The sequence below is a fragment of the Chaetodon trifascialis genome, chromosome 6 (genome assembly GCF_039877785.1).
Source record: "Chaetodon trifascialis isolate fChaTrf1 chromosome 6, fChaTrf1.hap1, whole genome shotgun sequence".
NCBI lineage: Eukaryota > Metazoa > Chordata > Actinopteri > Chaetodontiformes > Chaetodontidae > Chaetodon > Chaetodon trifascialis.
The window spans coordinates 19922439-19942500 of record NC_092061.1 but is presented as its reverse complement, the minus strand read 5'-3'; the positions used below and the strand labels follow the sequence as shown (position 1 = coordinate 19942500).

At 42.9% G+C, this 20062-nt stretch overlaps 2 protein-coding genes across 5 annotated transcripts; one reads left to right on the top strand and one right to left on the bottom strand.

The window, feature by feature from the left end:
- Window positions 1-936: 936 nt before the first annotated feature.
- On the top strand, window positions 937-6516 carry grsf1 (G-rich RNA sequence binding factor 1). Its single transcript, XM_070963657.1, has 10 exons — window positions 937-1547; window positions 3132-3273; window positions 3552-3707; window positions 3917-4051; window positions 4267-4405; window positions 4548-4678; window positions 5091-5185; window positions 5289-5424; window positions 5983-6034; window positions 6413-6516. Exons 1-10 carry the CDS (start codon window positions 1323-1325, stop codon window positions 6414-6416), a joined length of 1215 nt encoding a protein of 404 aa, XP_070819758.1. The 5' UTR covers window positions 937-1322; the 3' UTR covers window positions 6417-6516.
- A 260-nt stretch (window positions 6517-6776) lies between these two features.
- Window positions 6777-20062, bottom strand: rufy3 (RUN and FYVE domain containing 3). Of its 4 annotated transcripts, none has more exons than XR_011602274.1 (18): window positions 19495-20062; window positions 15264-15437; window positions 14815-14932; window positions 14484-14585; window positions 14233-14356; window positions 13758-13822; window positions 13538-13603; window positions 13384-13453; window positions 13206-13295; window positions 12294-12377; window positions 11978-12145; window positions 11312-11409; window positions 10104-11144; window positions 9323-9446; window positions 9143-9228; window positions 9012-9039; window positions 8736-8813; window positions 6777-8477 (listed from the first exon to the last, which is right to left on the bottom strand). XR_011602274.1 is itself a non-coding variant. In XM_070963654.1 (18 exons), exons 1-18 carry the CDS (start codon window positions 19760-19762, stop codon window positions 8334-8336), a joined length of 2007 nt encoding a protein of 668 aa, XP_070819755.1. In that variant the 5' UTR covers window positions 19763-19996; the 3' UTR covers window positions 6777-8333. The 4 variants fall into 4 exon arrangements, 2 of the variants coding, with proteins under 2 accessions (XP_070819755.1, XP_070819756.1); XR_011602275.1 differs by lacking the exon at window positions 19495-20062 and adding an exon at window positions 17241-17919; XM_070963654.1 differs by having other exon boundaries at window positions 10104-10223; window positions 19495-19996.

Sequence of the window (20062 nt, the reverse complement as noted above, 5' to 3'; positions counted from 1 at the left end):
GTAGTTTATTTTATAAAATGGTAGAAAATAGTGGAAAACACCCATCACAAGTTCCCAGAGCCCAAACTAACTCCCTCAAATGTCTTCTGTTCTCATATATGAGACACTGGAACCAGAGAATATTCTGTTTATTGCTTGTTATGGTTGAATAACTTTGATTCAGACCAATATCTTTTGGGCGTGATCAGATAAAACAAGTTAATTGCTGATGCATTCAATCAACAGATAAGTTTTTCAGAATGACTATCTGATCTTGGGCTCTTCTGGGATTTTATGAACAAAACTATCAAGAAAAACAATAGGCAGATTAATAAATAATGAAAGTAATCGTTAGTTGCGGCCCTGACCCCACTAGAGAGGACTCTCCACTGAGATCTTAATTGTTCAAAGAAAAGTACATTTAGCATGTGGAGGTACACAAGACCTTGTAATCTATCAAATATCTCATTGTTGACTATTTTCATACAACACAGTTTGCTCAAAACAATTTTATGTATGTATGACCCAATATACCAATTTTAATATCATGCAACAGCTCGCAGTTTGACAATCCAATTATAGTCTCAAATGTAAAATATCCCATTTTGTCCTGCTATATTCACCCATAATTGAAGTTATCTTATCTCAGGCTACATTCTGTATAACATCTAATTAAACTGTCTCCTGCTGCAGCTAAAACCAAAACTAATGCATAAACTGAGAGCTTTTGTCGGGATCAGCAGCATTTAAACCAGTTATTCCTGATAAACAATTTGTGCTGCAGCTGTCTCAAAACCAGAAACAGAGTCCCTCAGGGTAACTGAATGAGCTGGAGGAGTGAAAATCATTTATTTTATTATGCCAAGCAAGACATTATGAGGAATTTTATGGCATCCCCACCTCTAGGTGGCAGTGTACGTGAAACATGAACAAGAGCAGAGTGAGATAGAGGAAGTATTTCAGGGCGAAAACTATTGACGGGGGTTAGTGGTACCACCATTTCCTAAATAGCCTACAGATTAAAATGAAGTCAGTCAATAAAATACACGTCAACATGAACAGAACAGGGCGGCCCGGTGGTTGGGGACAGCTGTATTAGCCTATCAAACCGGAAGTTAGCCGGAAGTTGGAGTTGAAACGTTTTCCCGTTAACTGTAACTCTCGAGCGCTGCCCTTGACTGTCCCACGTGAGTTCGTTCAGCCGCCTGTTGTCATGCTTAGCCGGCGATAGCTAGTTTAGCTAAACAGACTAGCTCCGTTCAGGGAGAAACTGACTGAAACTACTTGGATATCTCATCGAAGACTGGTGTACTTAACCGGGAATCCCGCTAGGTTTGGCTAAAATGTCCGGCAACAGTAAATCTCTGTTGTTTTTACTGCAGCGGTGTGTCGCAGTCAGGCAGGTAACGTTGTCGACAGGCATCAAAACAAGAGCCGGTGTCTTGTCAAGCAGCCGTGGGATCATTCAGCAGCGAACATGGTCATCAACAACCCGGACAGTGTGTCTGCAGAGACTGTGTCAACTTCAGTCCGCAGTGAAAACCAGCCGCTACAGCCTCTGTACCAAGGTCAGTCACACACACAGGGGGAGTCAGCGGCTGATGACGGGTGGCGCTGCTGACTGCATCACCTGCCAAGCAGGGTTCATCACAGCAGTTTTCAAATTGGACTAAATGTCTGCGCTTTACGAGCCTATAAAGAAGTGAAGTCAGTTTTAACAATAGTTTTCTACTTTCTACTTTTTATATTGAGGCAATGGTGGAGGAAGTATTCAGATCATTTTCTGAAGTAAGAAGTACGAATACAACACTATAAAAATACCCTGATACAAATAGAAGTCCTGCACTGAAAATGTTACTCAAGTAAAATACATAGAGGTAATCTGGAAAATGAACTTAAAGTATTAAAGGTAAAAAAAAAAAAAAAGAAGATGCTGGAACCATGAAATGTTTTTACATGGAAAGTTGCAAACTAATTTTCTGTCAGTCAGCTAATCAATGAATCGCCTAATTGTGTCAGATGAACTTGTACTCAGTATATGCTGTTTGGTAGTTTAATTTATAATAAAGCATCATATTCTGGAAGCTCTTGGTATATTTTGTGTAAAAAAAATCTACGTTTAAAACATACATGAAACAGAATGTGATAATCCTTTTTGACATAAACTCAATTGAAATGCTAAAAAACCAGTATATTTAATGTTTGACCTCATCAGATTCATTGCTTGTTGTAAATATCTGTTTATTCCGGATTTCATGCAGCAACATGTTTCAAACAAGTTTGGACAGGAGCAACTAGAGACTGGGAAAGTAGTGGAATGCTCCAAAAACACCTGTTTGGAACATTCCACAGGTAAACAGGTTCATCGGTGACAGGTGATAGTATCATGATTGGGTATGAAAGGGGCGTCCTGGAAAGGCTCAGTCGTTCACAAGCAAGGATGGAGAGAGGTTCACCACTTTGTGAACACATGATTGTATAAAGGAGATTAATACATGGACTCGGGAACACTTCGTAAAACTGTTGCCAGTAAACACAGTTCATTTGCAAATGATTACATTCTGTTTTATTTACATTTTACACACCGTCCCAACTTTTTTTTGTAATGTGTTGTAGAAAGTGGTATGAAAAGAAAAAAACTTGGCTCAAGTACTTAAGTACAAGTTCTTCAGTAAATTTGCACCACTAAATTTTAATATTTACTAAAGCCAGTCCAGTATGTAGGCCCTGCCTTGTGCATGGGGCCCATGGCAAAATGTAGTTTAAAGACCTTTGTCATGTTAGTTTATGTTATACTTCCACGGTACATATTCCTAAATAAAGCTGTGTTTAATTAACTTACATAAAACTGTCACACACCAACCTTGGGAGCTGTTCCTACATAGAAGTAATGGTTGGTTTGTGGGTCTCTGGGTGTGTGATAAAGGTATCATTGCTGTACTTTATAGGAACATGGAGGAGACAGAGTATAAATGCAATGCAGAGAAAGCAGTTGTTTGGGGAGATGGAGGCTCAGACCGTGACCTACAGCTGCTCTGTAGTTAGTCGTGGCATGATGGTGTTTTAATATAAAACAATCTGATGATGCACAACCAACTTTGTTGCATTACCTTCAGCAAGTTTCTGTAGTCAGTTTGACATTTTGCTTCCAGGCAGGAGCACCTGGTGAGGATGAATACCCACCACTGCCGGCCTATCAGTCTGAGTCAGAGTCAGAGACGGAGGTGTACATCGTGAAGGTCAAAGGTTTGCTGTGGTCATGCTCGGCTGAGGACCTCCTGCAGTTCTTCTCAGGTGAGAGTTGAGACAGCGAGCATCACCGGTGGTGATTAGAGCCCCACTGATACGTGGATGGATATTTGCTTATCACAGCTACGTTTTTTAATGTATTTTGTACACATGTCTTTCATCATTCAGGTTTGTGTTGTTATTCTGTTTGAAGGATTTATTTTTCGCTGAAGTTTTCTGTTCAGTATTGAGTCACTCTCTGCTAATGTTATATTTGATGGTAAAGATCATTGTCCAACTGCAAAGGAAGAAATGTTTGCCAACATATGTTTCCTGTGCTTCAGAGTGTAGGATCCATGATGGGGAGAAGGGGATCCATTTCATTGAGACCAGGTCGGGTAGGCCGTCAGGTATAGCCTTCATCGAGATGGAGCACGAAGAGGACGTCAGAAAAGCCCTGGAGAAGCACAGACAGTACCTCGGCCCACGCTATGTTGAAGGTTCGTCTCTTTGCGTTCCGAGCTGTGGATGGCTGCAATGCAGGTGCTCGGACATTTTCATAAACAAGTTTTGACAGGCTACAGCAGGGAAGTCACTGATATGAATGATGAAATGAGTGATGGCAGGATTAGATTGACTTAATGGGGCTTTTGAATGGAGCCTAACTAAAAAGGAAAATGCTCATGTCCCGCTCTTTGTGTTTCTGCAGTGTATGAGGTGACAAACAGGGAAGCTGAAGCCATTCTGAAGAAAACCGTCCAACCTCCAGGTGATGACGGGGTGGTGCGGCTCAGAGGTCTCCCCTTCACCTGCACCGAGGCCGACATCGCTCAGTTTTTTTCAGGTAAGCAGCACTCCAAACCTTACTTAAGTAAAAGCAGGTAAGTGTGATCAGCAAAATGTGCTGAAAGTATGAAAGTAAAAATACTCATTGTGCAGTAAAATGTTTTACTATAATATCTGATGTTTTTGGATTAATATTACTGCTGCGTTCATGTGTATGTTGCATTTTACTGCTTTAGATGTCTAAGGTTGAGCTCATTTTACCTCGTCTTTCAGGTTTGGATATAGTGGAGAATGGGATCACCATCGTCACAGACCACGGAGGAAGGAACACTGGAAAGGCCTTTGTGCAATTTTCCTCTCAAAAAGCAGCAGATGAAGCTCTGCTGAGAGACAGAGAGGTCATTGGAAACAGGTAGGACGCTGCACAACCTGGCCCGACTTAATAAGCCCGTTTAAATTTTTGTCTCAAGTAGCTGATGTTACTGTTCAGATACTGACAGACTCTTCCTCCTCGTACTTATCACGTGATAGTTTGTTGCTGTCTGTATTTGCAGATACATTGAGGTGTTTCCCAGCAGAAGTGATGAGATTCATTCAAGGAGGAGGACGAGGAGTTCAGCTCCTCCTCAGAACGGCCTTCAGTCAGCGAACAGGTGGACTGCCTCACAGACCATCCCCAGAACCAGTGAGTCTGTACCCCCCCCACATAACATGCTGTTTGACTGTTTCTTTCTGCCACTTTCTCCCATTGTTCTCTTCACTTTCCATGACTTTCCTGAGCAGTAACGTTACACGAGGACACAGTTTAATGTAAAATGTGGTGATAAAACCTCCCTGATACACAAAACACAACAATATTTTGGTGACTGGGGACAAAATCGTGTTTAAAATAGATTTAAACTGATCTATTCGTTGAAAAAATATGTAATTTTCAGTGTAAATTGGTTAAATTAAAGCGCAAATGATAGATTAGCTCGGTTGGGAGACAGTAGTGAAGTGGGGAGGTCTTACACAGGTAATTGACATTTTTGCTGTCTGTGAACAATTAGGTTAAAAGGTGTTTATCGTGGTGTCAGCTGGTGTGTCTGCTTCATCAGGGTTCCCTGATGCTCCCCAGAGCTCGGCCCTGACGCTTCATTTTGTCCGTATGAGAGGAATTCCTTTCCAGGCGTCCGGAGAAGACATCGTTAAAGTAAGAAAATAAAGACAAACATGTCGAGATGTTGAAGCCGGATGTGTTGCTGCATTGGCGGTCACTTGCACAAAGTTTTCTAATGTTTGTTTTTCTCTTGCAGTTCTTCTCTCCTCTAGTTGTGTCAAAGATCCTGATTGAATGCTGTGCTGACGGCAGGCTGAATGGAGAGGCCAACGTTTACTTCAGCTCCCACCAGGACGCCATGGCCGCCATGTCCAAAGACAGACAGTACATAGGTGAGATGGGTGGAGAGGCTGTAACAGCAAGGCCAGCTGATGTAGACATGTTTAAAAGCCCCCCCACATTGGTGTGGTACTCCTTTGGGCTCTGTGCAGGCACCTCATTGATGTCAATGATGCTCGGTAGATGGGTACCAATGATGTTCTGGCCCATACCACTTTGTAATGTTTGCAGTCAGGATGCTTTCAATTGCTCCTCTGTAGAAGTTAAGAAGAGCTGATACCTTCTTAAGTCTCCTTAGGAAATAGTCATTTCTGAGCTTTATTTGCTGGGGTTGAGATAAATCCATGACAGGTTCTCTGTGAAGCTGATTGCCAAGAGTCTGTGTGAGTATTCTGAATGTTGTCATTTCAAGAAATGTGAAAATATGGTAGACATGATAAAACTTTAATGGTTAAGGCATGTGAAATGCCTCAGATTTAATGTTAGCAGAGCATCTGTGTGCTCTGGTTTGTTATCACATTAAACATGTTTCAATATAAAAATGATAATGATTGCTGTTCATTGGTCAGTGCGAGAGTTTCACTAACGTTTGAACCCTCTCGAATTTTCAGGAGAGAGATACATCGAGTTATTCCTGAACTCTGTACCAGAACCTGATGGAAGGTGAGAAACACTGAATTATGCCTCTGGGCACACACACTTTCTTTTTTCGCTGAATCAGTTGAGTCTGATAAATCCAGGTTTAAGGAAGTTGACAGTTTAGTGGCTGCCCTCGTTTGTCTCAGTTGGGATCACAGTAAATGTAATTGTGATGCACCAGCTGGGAACTTCCAGCTTTTTCTACAACAAACACGAACACACTGCAGCCTCTCTGCTGCTTTTCTTTTGTAAAAACAAAAAACATATTTGGGTTCAAGATCTTGCTCTTTTAAACAGGAAGAGGGTGAATTTACTGGTTTTAGCTCGTCACACCAACTCTTCTGAGGTTACATTTAAACTCCCCTCCAGATGTGCGTTAATTTGATTTATTTTCTCCTGCAGGTGAATGCTGACACACAGATGCCAAACACACACAGTTATACTGTACACAATGACAAGAGTACTTGACTTGAAAATCAAACAATAAATGTTCCCTGTGTCAGAAGAAAAACTGCTGTCATTGTCTCTGTCCACCAAGAGGGAGGGAGTGCACTGCAGTATGAGATCAGAGATGTATTCTAACGTTAGTAAAGGTTATTAATGTTGCGTTTAAGTCAGGACAAAATAATTTAGTTGCATCCAGCACACTGAAAAATGTCCCGTGGTCCTTTTTGCTTACAGAGGAGGATTATCTGAAACTGAAATGTCTGACTCATCAGGATGCTTGTGAGGTAAAAAATAGGTTAAAATAAAAGTCACATGCCGGTGGGTTAAAATTTAAAAGTTTATTGTTGATCTAAGAAGCATTTCCATCTCACGTGTTAATTAGTTTCAACAAGATTGACTAAGCATGTAACTGGTTTTACTGAGCTTCTAATTATTCTTCACATAAGTCAACAAAACATAAAAATAGCTGTTATAAAGGTGCACTGACATGCCCACGTCAAACCAGTCAGGCAGAGAGCCGTGCTTTTGAAAGTGCTGTAATATGTTACGACACTCAGAAAAGGAGTTGGATTTCCCAGAGAAAAGACTCAAATCTACATATGTGAGTGCTGGATTCTACCATTCAGCGTCTGCACTGTGAGATAAACCGATGCTGATATGACAGAATATTCATTTTCAAAAGGAGATGATTTGAAGCCGGTTTGTTAATGCCACATCTAGCACAGAACGGTAAAGAAACATTACACCCAGAATATTCAGCTTTGTAAACGTCTTGGAATCATCTGACATTGTGTGAAATACGTTTATGTGTGAGCAGTAAATATGAAGCTACATGCAGTTAGCTTAGCATAAAGACCGTCTGGCTCAGTTGAAAGGTGACAAAGTCTGCCTACCAGCTCACTAACAAATCGAAGACTACAGGGAGTGACTGCTCCTGGCCAGGCTCGCCATTTCCCGTTTGCAGTCTTTGTGCTAAGCTAAGCTAACCGGCTGCAGGATGTAGCTTCATACTGAACGGACAGACACGTACGCTAACATTCCTTCCACATAACGGATGAAAAGCAAAATCAGCACTGCTCTACAGTCTGCACACCGAAGCAAAGCGCCAATATTTGTCTTTTCCTGGTCTTAAATTCTGCTTTATAGTGAACTACATGAGACCAAGTGTACTAATGTATTTAAGATTGTTTTGAACAGTTTTTTGAGCATATAAAAAGCTTTTGGCTGCACATGCAGTTTCCCCAAATTAAATATCTCTGTAAAATGTAGTATTTGGCTAAAAGAGATTTTGTCAGGATCATCCTGAATCAGATGCCTCGCTGAGAACAAAAGTGTGAAAATTCAAGCTTCACGACTGTTATACTCGAGAACAGTGTTGTTCAAAAAACAAAAACAAAAAAAGTCCAGTTTTTCCTTTTTCATCGTTTAAAACTGAAGTTAAAAAATGTTGTCAGTTGACCTTTCAATCAATAATCCATTGTGGAAAGTCAGTTTTTAAATGCATGAGATGATTCAAGATGTCTTTTTTTTATATCTGTGATCTCAAACCAGGTGCGATGTCCAGCGTGTGGAGTGCAGGTTTTCACTAAATAACAATATCACAGCAGCTCAGCACACAATCTCAGCCAGAAAGGAAGAATTATAGCTACACCTGTATTTGAAAAATGAAAACCTGCACCCATACAGCTCTGAATGGCACATGTTTGGACATTACTAACTTGAAGTAACTAAAATATTGAAAGTTCAGAACTCGTAGGACTTCATCATCTCAGGTCATGTAGTCAAAAAGTGCATTTTTGCAGTGCCAGCTGTACAAGTCAATGCCTCTGGTTCCTACATGTCTGATCACCGTGTCTTCCAGTAAAATGCTGAGACTTCATGTTGGCGTTGAAGCGTATTGTTGGAGTAACAGAGAGAAGCAGGCGGAACACACGGTCTCTGGGAGAATGGAGGAGGGTAATGGCAGCTCTTTGGACACGCAGCTCTCACAGAAAACCCCGCTGCAGTTCTTACACTGTTTCTGGAGGAAGAGAAATAGGGTTAGAACACACTGACAGACAATTAACCTTAAAAACCTTATTTAAATTCAAGGGTGCTGGTTGGGAACTTGCAGTCTAAACAAAAGCCTTTTAGTGAAATTGGGAGTGTCGAGCTAAATGCTAACACCAGTGACAATGCTAACGCTGATGTTTAGCAGGAGATATTCACCATCCTCAAATACTGTAAAGCTTTAACAAGAGACAGGGAGTTGATTCAGATGAACCTCCCATCCTCACACCTTTGTCTTCAGGAGGGAGTCGTCCTCTTCACACATCGTGCAGATGGAAGGCTGACCGATGTCCACAAATGACTCGTCCTGCACAACATCCATTCAGAATTCAAACGAATCACAGCCATTATTGGACTTTTGAAACATCCAGTTGAGACTAGTACTACAATAACAGGTGACTGCTCCGGCTGCTGCTTCAGCTCTCGTTCACATCGTTACAGTACAATCATGATCAGATCTACGCTAAGATAATTCAACATGTTACTCGTGCATCTTGGACCTCACCTGTTCATCCTCATGGTGAGACATGGACCTTAAAGGAGGAGATAAATAAATCAATGAAAAAGAAAAAAAACGCAGTGTTTCCTCAAACGATTATATCTCCTCTAAAAGCTGTAGTTCTTAAAACTGCTTACAAGCTGGAGCTCAGGCTTGTTTTATCCTCTGCTCCTGTGTGTAACTGCTCGTTCTGCCTTTTGACTGACGGGGATTCGGGGGGGCGCTGTAGGTAAAATACACACATACTGTTGAAGGAGAAAGCAGACAGCTGTGATTAGACAGATCTTTAATTCTGCACATCAGGACCACAGGTTTACTTTTGGCACGCTCTCTGGGTGTCTCCTCTCCCTCCGAGGAGTGCCGGGCTGTCTGGGTGCAGCGTCCGAATGATGCTCACTCCTTCGCTCTCGCTCTCTTCTCAGCTCCAGTTCCAGATACGACCTGAAGCAAGACAAACACAACACGGTGAACAGGCCATAATACAGCACACTGCCGGCCTTTTCCCTCTTGAACAGCGTTTCCTGTGGCAGGGTTAACTGGCTGGGCTCATGTTGAGCACTGAAACGATGCCTGGTTGGAGGTGCGGGAGAGGGATGAACAACAAAACAAAGTTCTGCTTCACTACTGTGTGGAACTTTTCCCTGATCTTTGTTTTCCTGTGATACATTCAGCCTCAAACAAGTTACTTAAATGAAGCTGAGAAGTTCAGAGGAGAAATGTGTCAGTGGGGGAGCTGCTGTAACAGTTGAACCACGAGAAGGGGCCACATGCCAAAACAACTGCGAATCACTGGTTTAATTTCATAAAACAAGGACATGTTTCTATGGAAAATCTCAATCTGAGACATTAGAAACTAAAGCTGTCTAATAAACATTGGAGTAAAACTAAAGTTACGTACAAGAACCTTAAAACTGTACTTAAATAGAGCTGACAGAGTGTATGTGGGGCTGAGAGAAAACAAACTACAGTGTGTGTGTGTTCACGGTGCTGAACGAACATGTTGTCAGTGAGTGCAGCAGTGTTGTCAGTAAGAGTAAAGAATATCTCCACCCTTATCCTTTTAAAGAACACACCTTCAAAGCTTCGCTCAGTCTTTACCTGTGCTTCCTCAGCTGCTCCACCTCCACCTGCAGGCTCTCGATTTTGTCTCCAAACTCCTGTTTGAAGAGTCGGTTGGCCTCGACAGCCAGATCCCGCTCTCTCTCTGCCTGTTTGCATCTGGTTTTGGGGGGGGGGGGGGGGGGGGGGTCACATAAACTTATGGTAAAATGAAAACTGGACGGAAACAAAACAAACTAGCTACAAACTAAAACTTAAATAAAAAACACAAAAATGACAAAAAGTGTGTGGAGGCTGAGACCCAACAACAGGGAAACTTCGGCCAAAGAAGATGAAGCAGGCTGTGTTTGTTTATTGTTTTATTAGCCTAATGATTACTACAGTTTACACCAATGTTATGTTCACATACAATTCAAAATTAATAAATTAATTTTGCCCTCGTCGTCTTACTTTATCTCGCTCCTGTCCTGGCCTTGTACACACTGGATCACCAAATGACAACGTTGGATATCAGCCCCTAAACATCATTTACTCGCTTGATAATAATCAAGCCCAGTCTCTGATAGTCGTCCAATTCTTTGGAATAACATTACATTAAGTCCACGACCACCCAAATATCCAGGACGTGTCCCTTCGCACATTAATCATCAGTCTGTCAAATCTCAAAGCCGTCCGCAGAGGACGTTCAGGCACCCTGCTGTCTACTCGCCTCGCCTTTGTCAGAAAGCATTAATGGGGTATTTGTAAGAAATGCCTACCAAACAAAAGTAGAAATGTGATGTGGCAAACACATCTGTCAGAACACAAGGATTAAGGGCTGCTAAAAGGATCAATTCAGTCCACGCTACTCAAAGCTGATGCTGGAGAGCCACCGCAGGAGGTTGTGGGAAAATGGTTTTATTTTCAACAACAAAGGAGCATCGTACAGAAAAGATAACATCCTAGTTTGGCTGTTTCTATATTAGGCAGGGTCGTATGTTTGGATTCAGATTTATGAAAGCGGGGAGCTACTGCTGCAGCTGCAGCAGCTTCCCTGCTGCTGAGTTCAGGTTCCTGGCCTGCTTCACCAAATGTTTCTCACTGATTAAATGATTTAAAAAAAATAAAAAAATATGAGAACGAAAAATAATGACAATGAAAGTGGAGAGAGAGACAGGAGAAGAAGAGGTTTTTGTAGGAATGGGATAACGTGAAGAAAACTGTCTACTGTAAGAATTATTCACATTACCGATCATGGCTGTTCTCACCTGGTCTCCATCTGTTTTATGGTCCCCGTCATCTGGTTTATTTTCTCCTCCAGGCGAGCGATGGCTTCACTCTTCTGTTTAGAGCCGGCGTCCGCGCTCTGAGGACAATGAGCCGCGTTAGTCGAGCATAACTCAGGACAGTTCCACAAGTAAAAGTCTTATCCATTTTTCCCCGTAGACAAGATGACTGACAGCTGGAGCACGCAAATCACCGTGTAACATCTGCTTCTTTGACAAAAAGTCAAAGATATGAGCCTGTGCACATAAGAATGGTGGGGAAGAAGGTAACTACGACTCCCAAGGTTCTTTTCTGCATGACTCATCTACGCACAGAGCTTAGAAGTGTGTCGCACGAGACGTTAATGGTGGCAAAGCTAAAGAAGACAGTGTTGAGAAGACTGAAAACACAACCTGCAGCTTAAATGAATGCGCTCTTGGTTTCTGGCTCAGTATTAGATAAGCTCAGTAACTACAGCGCCTCTGACTGGCTTCTTCTCCAGAGCAATTGTGGCCGATGCTCGTGGGTATTGTAGTATTTAGAGCTGCCTGCCAAGCTGATGGGAAAAACCTGACTTCTCTGGAACAAAGCTGAACTGATCCTGATCAGAAAAAGAAAAGTAATGACATGATGAGTAAAACCCTTAAAATGCAGGTGTGCAGCCTCACCTGTGACTTGTGGCTAAGCTGTTGGTTGATGGCACGAAGGTCTTCCAGCTGCTGTCTGAGCTCTACCAGAGCGTCCTGCTTCTCGCAGATGTCTTTCTCCAGCATCTTCATGGACAGCTCCATCTCCTGCTTCATCCCGATCTGCACCTCCAGCTCCTTCTCCACATCCTGCACAGAAACCAGCTTTAACTTCACACTCCACAACCACAACACTGCTGACGTTAAACAGAGGGACAGGTCCCCGTGTTTTAATGACATCATACACACTCAGAATTCCATGACAATATAAACATCTCAAGAGGAGCCTGAAACTCACCAATCGGAGCAAAGTTTCCTCTTTGAGCTGCTTGCGTGTTTCACCCAGTGCTTGTCCATCTGGTGCTGAGTCGCTTCTTAACGCCTGAAAAAATGTAATAAAATAACCAGAAGCACACATTACAGGACTGAAAAACAAAGATTCCTATTTTCATTGCAAAAGTACATTATACAAATGTTTAACATTAAAGCCTTTGAGAATAGCTCAGCAGAAGTGATGTAGCATCACCACCACCTCTCACAGTCAGTCAGGTCTGATGTGTCAGGGCTCAGCAATAGGACCCACAGAAAAGCTCCTCATGAGTGTAAAAGCAAGTATTTAACAATTTTTTTCATCATGTTACACAATCTGGTTGTAATCATGAACTTAAACAACCTAAGTTTGTGCTTTGACAACACAGTATGATAGTATCACGCCAACACAAGTCTAATGCAAGTCACTAGACGATAATGATGAATTATGCAAACAAATCTTCATTATTGATGCGCCTACAGACCCTCAGACTGAGAAAAACAGTGGAAAGTGACTAAATTTGGGTTGAATTTGATGCACATAATAAAGCAACATCATGACATACAGACTGAAACTATTGATCGTTAATGATGCCTTTATGATAATATCATGAGCTGCCAAAACAAAACTATATCCACACACAGCACCCTGCTCACTAACGGTAGCCACTGGTTAATACTGAATAATACAGAGTGAACTGTCTGTGTGCGAAGAATAATATTTGAATGTATCTGGATCATCTTCCATATTTCAGGACCCTCAGCAGCTCTGGAGCTTCGTCAGATCACCTCACCACACCATTACCCTCATTCCCACCACTGGGCATTTTAGCGTGTCTGGAGGATCATACCATGTGTGATTTATCTGTTTTAAGGAATTGAATGAAACTGGTGTGCTCACCTTCCTGGACTCCAGCTGAAATGAGCTCTCCTCCTTTACTCGCTCCACGTCTTCTTGTAAAGTGATGATCCTGTTATTTGCCACTGCGAGCTGTGGAGACACAGACCAGCAAACGCTTCTGTAAACGCAGAGCAGCAGCAGCTGTGCAGACATAACGCTCACTCCGAACGGCTCTCACCTCCTCTGTTAACTTTGTGTTGGACTTTTCCAGAGCGTCCACCTTGGCCTGAAGGTTGTTGACTGACGCACTGTGAACAGACAGAACGATCAAATTAGTCGCCGACTCAACAAGCTGCTGAACGCGGTGAGGAGAGAGATGCTCACTCACAAACCTTAAATGTCTGTTCAGCTCCTCCACGTAATTCTTCTGATCGAGAATCGCTGTGATCTGACCGTCGCTGAGGGAGCAGAAAGAGACGTTAGCTGCCTCGGCCGGCCGTCTATCACTGACTGCAGCCCAGTGAAGAATGTCTAAGATTATTTTTTTAATCAGCGACTAAACTGGACTGAAACTAGAATCAGTGCGGGTCACAATCAGAAGGCAGCACTCACCCCTCTGCACTCTTACTACTGTGTCCACCATCTTTGAGGTACATTGAAAAATCAATCACCCCGACCTGCAGACGTAATTTGACAAGAAACAGGAAATCAGTGACATCTGAAACCACACTGCAGCTCTTATGACAAGAGAAAAGAAACTCAAAAATAACACGACTACATGCTGCTTCTTCTTCCATTTTCAATATGGACTGACTACAGGAGCAGCGATGAGGGGAAAAGAGCTGTAAATGCACCAAACTGTGAATTCAGTGCTTTCATGCCACATTTCTCCTCTCTTCTTACTCTTATTATTCTTAAAAAAGAAAGGCTAAAATGTGAGAGTCTTGAGAATGACTTGAATGAAAGTGATTTACTGCTGCTGCCACAACATTGTGAATATTTCTCCCTTCCTTGCTGCAACCACTAGTCAAAATTATTTCATTTTGGTGTTTCTTGGTGGCAAAAGTGAAGGTGAAAGCAGAGTTACCTGAGAGTCCAAGTCCTCTCCTTTCATACACAGATTGGCATCAATGACATTCAGTCCGACGAGCAGCCCAGCGATGACAGCGCCTTCTTCCTCCATCATCAGCGCGTTCGGCTCATAGAATTCACTGCAGAGTAGAGACAGGAGCTGGAAACGCTGTCGCTGACCAACTGCTTTTATTTTAGCATTGATGTGCAACATGTACTAAAACACTTCTTAAAAAGATGGATGTTTCATTCTTGATGCTCACAGACCTGAGCAGGTCCTTTCTGTTGATGATGGTCTTCATGTAGTCAGAGAGCTTCTTCTGCATCAAGGCCAGTCGTAACCAGGCACGCCCTCTTCCTAGAGGAGTTCTGTAATCAAACACAGGAGAGTTGCATATGAATACACCTGAAACACACAGAAAAACAACCCCTGATAAGCTTCACCAAACAATGACAACAGGGGAAGGAGCTCCAGCCAGAGTTCATGTTGGCCCAAAGGGGTAACTCCCATGCCACTGTCAAGCATATTATATACAATATCAACAAAATGTTAAGCTACGGCAGAGAGAAATCTGAGTAACCAGTAAGACAGACTCACTTGAGGCCAGGCAGGTCTTTTACACTGGCAGTGATCTCTCCTGCCTCCGGTGTCAGCTTCTCAACAAGCTCCAACGCCCCCCAGAACGACTTGTTCTGCCCCAGGAACGTCTTCTTGGCTGATGATGGAGACACGGTGCTTGTTGAGCCATTTCATTATATTATCATATAGGAACAATCAACAGAAGTGTACACAAATGACCAAAAAGAAGTACACTTCAGTACAAAGAGATCATTTAATGAGCTGGTTTTATCATGTTTAACCCTTTTACATCTCTTTGGCTGGTTTGAATGGGTAATTAAGACTTTACGTGCATTCTGGGACCAAACTGTACAGAAACGCTCATAAAGGACATTTCAAATTTCCATCCTCAAACTTTACAGACTTTTAAGATCCTTCACAAAGTGCAGTTTTGATCAGATGACAGCAGAGAGCGATGCTATACGTACTTTTCAACCCATGTTTCAGGCAGTGCTCCATCACTACAAAGAACTGCTGGAGAGGTGCATAGTCAGAGTCAAGAGTGCGTCCCAGGTTGAGCGCAGACTCGATCAGGCCCTTGATGCTCAGTTTGGCCATGTTCATCAAGTTAAGCCTTTCGATTGCGATGGGATCCTTGGGATCTGAAAAGGAAAAGGAAAAGGTCCTCGTAGTAATGACATGGACTATAGTCTGACAGCAGCAGTGACTCAGGGGCTGAACTTTATTTAGTTCTGTATTTTCTTCAATACGAGATTCAATTTTTCCAGGAAGGAAAAGTAACATGTTTTTAAGACAGAAATGCAACACAAGATGAAAAAACCAGCTGCTGAAACGTAAATGTAACACAACAAACCCTTTGAAACATTTTCAATACAAACCTAAATCAATTAAAAAAGAAAAGGCTTCAACTAGGAAAATATAAATAACTTAATAAAGTTAGCACTTAATTCTTGATATGATCCATCTACACACCTTCTCCATGATTTATGAATGTATATGGAAAACACTGAGAGGCTTTTAGTCAGAGTTCTTCAGGGTCATGCTATTTGTTTACATTATTAATACATCCATACATTCGGTCTGTTGTTTTTATGTGTATCTGTATCTGTGTGGACTTCAGCTGGAGAGCATGAAAATCTGGACTTCCAATACAAAAAGATGGCAACCAAAAGCTAATGAACACACAGATGTAGTGTGATATTGTTAAAATGGTGTAAACCTGCATCAGGATTATCATTTTAAAAGCTCGGGTCTTAATGGAGGAGCTTTCCTCATTATAGGTAATTATGACACACATTTACATACCCTTTGAGCACACAATGCATTTGTAAACACTGTATTTGCAGTTAAAAAAAACTTTTATTCAACAAGGCTTTTGCATGTCGAAGACTCTGATGAATGCAGGAAGTGAGTTTTCAAAGAGGAACCTCGCTGAAGACGGTCAGCTGCTCACAGAAACATTCAGGAATTCCCCTTCAACACAAGAACTATGCTGCAAGAACCAACAGGTGCGAAAAGTGGATTCAAAAATAGATGCTGCGTGTTAAAGTTTAGTTTGAAACACCTGCCTCGAGCCTTACAGGTTAAGTCCACTGGAGGAAACTAGACATGATGAAATGAAGAACATCAATATCAGCTGTATATCAACACTGAGCATCTCACAGCATAAGTGAGCGGTTTTGAGACATCTGGCCTCACAGTAGCGCGATTAAACAAATGTTTGTGTCATTGTCTGTTAATGGGCCTCTGTAATATCATTACAGAGGACATTGCCTCTTAAGAGCTGGAGGCTGTCATGCTGCAGTGTTGCCAGCTGGCTGGAGGGACGTCTGAACTGCCTGCCTTTCTCAGGAAAGCCGAGGACCCGCCGGTCTACCTGCTCTGTGCTGAGAGAAGGCGTGGCGAAAGACGAGGAAGAGGAAAGTCCGACCATCAAATCTCAAACCATAAAACTACAGCACACGCTCAACATGAATGTGTTCAAAAACAAGGCGCCTGTTTACTGCTGAACTGAAAAATCTGGATTCAGCTGCGTCCTGTCCCGCTTCATCTCAGTGAGAGCAAGAAACGTGTAAATCAACACCGTGCACATCCATTTCTGCCGTGTGATTACATTTTGTAAGATCAAGGAAAACAGACACCAATAGTATCCCTCAAATATTTGCTTGTTTACTGGAAGCTAATACATTCTCATGACAAAACAAGCAGCACTTCCTGGTTGTTTTGTCGCCCAGCCCTGGCTTATTTACAAGCAGCGTCATCCTGCTGAGCAGCTCTCAGACATCAAACCATCTCCCCTGAAATCGATCATGACACAGCTCAAACGGGACACATCACCAGTTCACTAGACTGAAAAGCATCTGAGGACCTTGTGTCTCACCACGCCCTAACAGAGATCACGCTGTGACCACCAACCTCCTCGCTGAGCTAATGTGTCACATTACCTTCATGGGCCGGCTCTGGGTCTGGGGTGAGGGAGATGTCGTTGAGCTCGCGAAGGCAAAGCCACTCGCCATCGACAGACACGCGAAAGTTGCAGAGATAAATGGTCTCCCGGGCAGCCTGGGTAATCTTGTCGGTGGTGGGGGTCGGGGTTTCGCTCTGAGGCGTCAGATCAGACATGATGACTCAGCTGATGCGAGGCAAAACCAACACCACCGAGGGAAAAAGGCGCAGTAGCTTTTGTTCCAGGAAGCAGTGAAAGCCCCCCCAAAAAATAAGAGAGAAGAGGAAATCAGAAAGGATGAAAAGAGCATAAAAACAAAGAGGATTGAAGGCCAAGACGCCGAAGGCCTACTGCAGCTTTCAGCAGGTGTTTGAAAGGGTGCTGCTTTTCCTCCTCTTTATGCCTGCATCCTCTCCTCCTTGTTACAACTGAGTGAAATTCGCTGCTGTCTTGAGAAAGGCTGCCCTGCCCTCTCCTCCTCCACCTCCTCCTCCTCTTCTTCAACCTCTTGTTATTCCTTTTGTGCAGACTGGAGATTTAGAATGCAAGAGAGCACCGTGCTGAAAATCACAGCCCTCCTCCGGTCGGCTTAGCACCGGCTCACTCTGATTGGACTGCCTGTGCACCGCAGTGAATGCACTGGGTGGGTGTTGACCAAGATGGCTGACGGTAGTGCTGGGTACAGCAACACATTGTCACGTGAGCAGATGGTGCATGCGTTAAAAAAAAAAGGGGGGGGGGGGGCTCCCCAGAGTACCCAGCCAATGCTAATGATGCAGCAGAGGACTCATCTGTGTCTCAAGCATCAACAGCATCCCCCGACCTGAAACCGAGGCCTGTAATTTGACAAAGCAGTTATTGATTGCCAACAGCAGGACCGTAAAACAGCAACAGCCGTGAGCAAGGAGGCTAATGAAGCCAAAGGTCCTGGATGTAAATGATTATCTTATTTAATTCCCACACTGGAGCGACATGACAAATTTCAAAAAGTCACGCTCGATTTTGATGAAAGAGATGAAATCTCTGGTACGATACTTGGTGCCATCAGAGGACAGGAAAAATATGGCTGTCACAATTTGAGGAAAACAAAACAATGTACTCATTACTCGACATTACAACATCTGTAATTAGACCTAGACCAATAAATCGGCCATGACAATATATTGGCCAATATTAGCAGATGTACCAGCATCACTGTTATTGTGGCATCTGCCCACCAGAGAGCACTTGACAAGCAATTTTTTTTTAAGTGTCCTGTTTGGTATCTTGGTCATAATTCTTAACAAAACACACAAAAAAATCTTTGTTTATACATAAGAAAAAAATCTTTAATGGAACTCCCAAATATGGATGTTGTATTCGGCTCAAACATCCAGTATCAGTCAGGCTCTTTTATTTTCTCAAATAGTAAAATGTCCAAAAAATGGAAAAGTGCCCACTACAGCTTCCCAGAGCCGAGGTGACGTATTCAAAAGGCACTTTGTCTGGGCAGCAGCCCAAAACCCTGGGACAACACAAATACAAACATGAATAACAGAGAACAGAGACAAAGCAGCAAATCCTCTCATCTGAGGAGCCAGCACCACCAAAAGATAAAAGATTTCCTTTATACTGAACTGATTAACTCTGAGTGACTGATGTTTCTGACGACCAACTAAAGGATTTATTGACTCATTCATGAACTCACTCCTGTTAGAACAAAAACTATATCAAGTGACAAGTGTTCATTAATGTGAGAAATGTTCGGGTAACAAACGTAACATTTATCACACACATTGAGAGGTTTGTTCCAAATAAGAGCTGGCTGTAACCAACTAAGTTAAATTTGTACGACGGCAACCAGCCGCAAAGCAGTTTACCAAGTCTGTCAAAACAACACCTGACACGTAGGTGACCCAACACGGATCACTGCAGGAGGGTCGGCGCTACATGTTGACATCCGCTTTGTCCACTGATGGACAAAGTACTTAAAGTGACTGCTAACACATTTCAGGATGAGAATCAAATGACAAGAGTTGATGTTATCTGTTAGCTTCCTAACGTTAGCTCTCGGTAGTCATATGAAAGCATGAGCATGTAGGAAGTGGTGAGTTTAGGAGCAGTCAGAAGTCAGCGAACAACACTAACAAGCTAGCAGTGCGAAGTGTAGGTGACGTTACAGCTGATATACTTCGTCAAGTAGGTTATTGATTAGGATACCGTCAGCTAGCTGAGTAACGCTAGCCACTTTTCAGAAGTTCGTTATTACTTACTTCTGCGCTTTGACTCGATTCGTTCAATCTTGAAGTCATACTGTCGGAGCGGACTGGCTGACAGCGACCCAGCCTTCCCAAATCTTAAATTTGAGGAGTCCAAAGCCTCCTTGAAGTATATCACCGAAGTCGGAGACAGAGTCTCATCTGGACTGTCAACGTGTCCGTTCTCATCTGAGGAATTTTGTCTCTCTGAACTTTCCGAAACCTCTGAAGATGATTGCAGAGGTATCGCTAGATCTCCCGGCGGCACATCCCGCTCCGCCATCCTCCGTCCGGTGAAACTCACTTCATGTGACCAGCGAGTGTGCTGTCAGTCCGGAGCCAGCTAGCTATGCGCAGTTAGCTACTCCGGCCACACACCGCCGTGACTAGCAAAACGATCGATAGACCAGTCATTTAACTCCAAAAGCTCTCCAGTAATCACTCCGCCTTTTGTCGTGTCCTCCACAGTCTCCTCTTGAACCGGAAATAGCTACGCATTAGCCTTTTTGGTCAAATCTGATTTCGCGAGAGTTTGCGCGCTGTGTCAGCGGTCCAGCAATCCGTTCACATAACCAGAGATAAT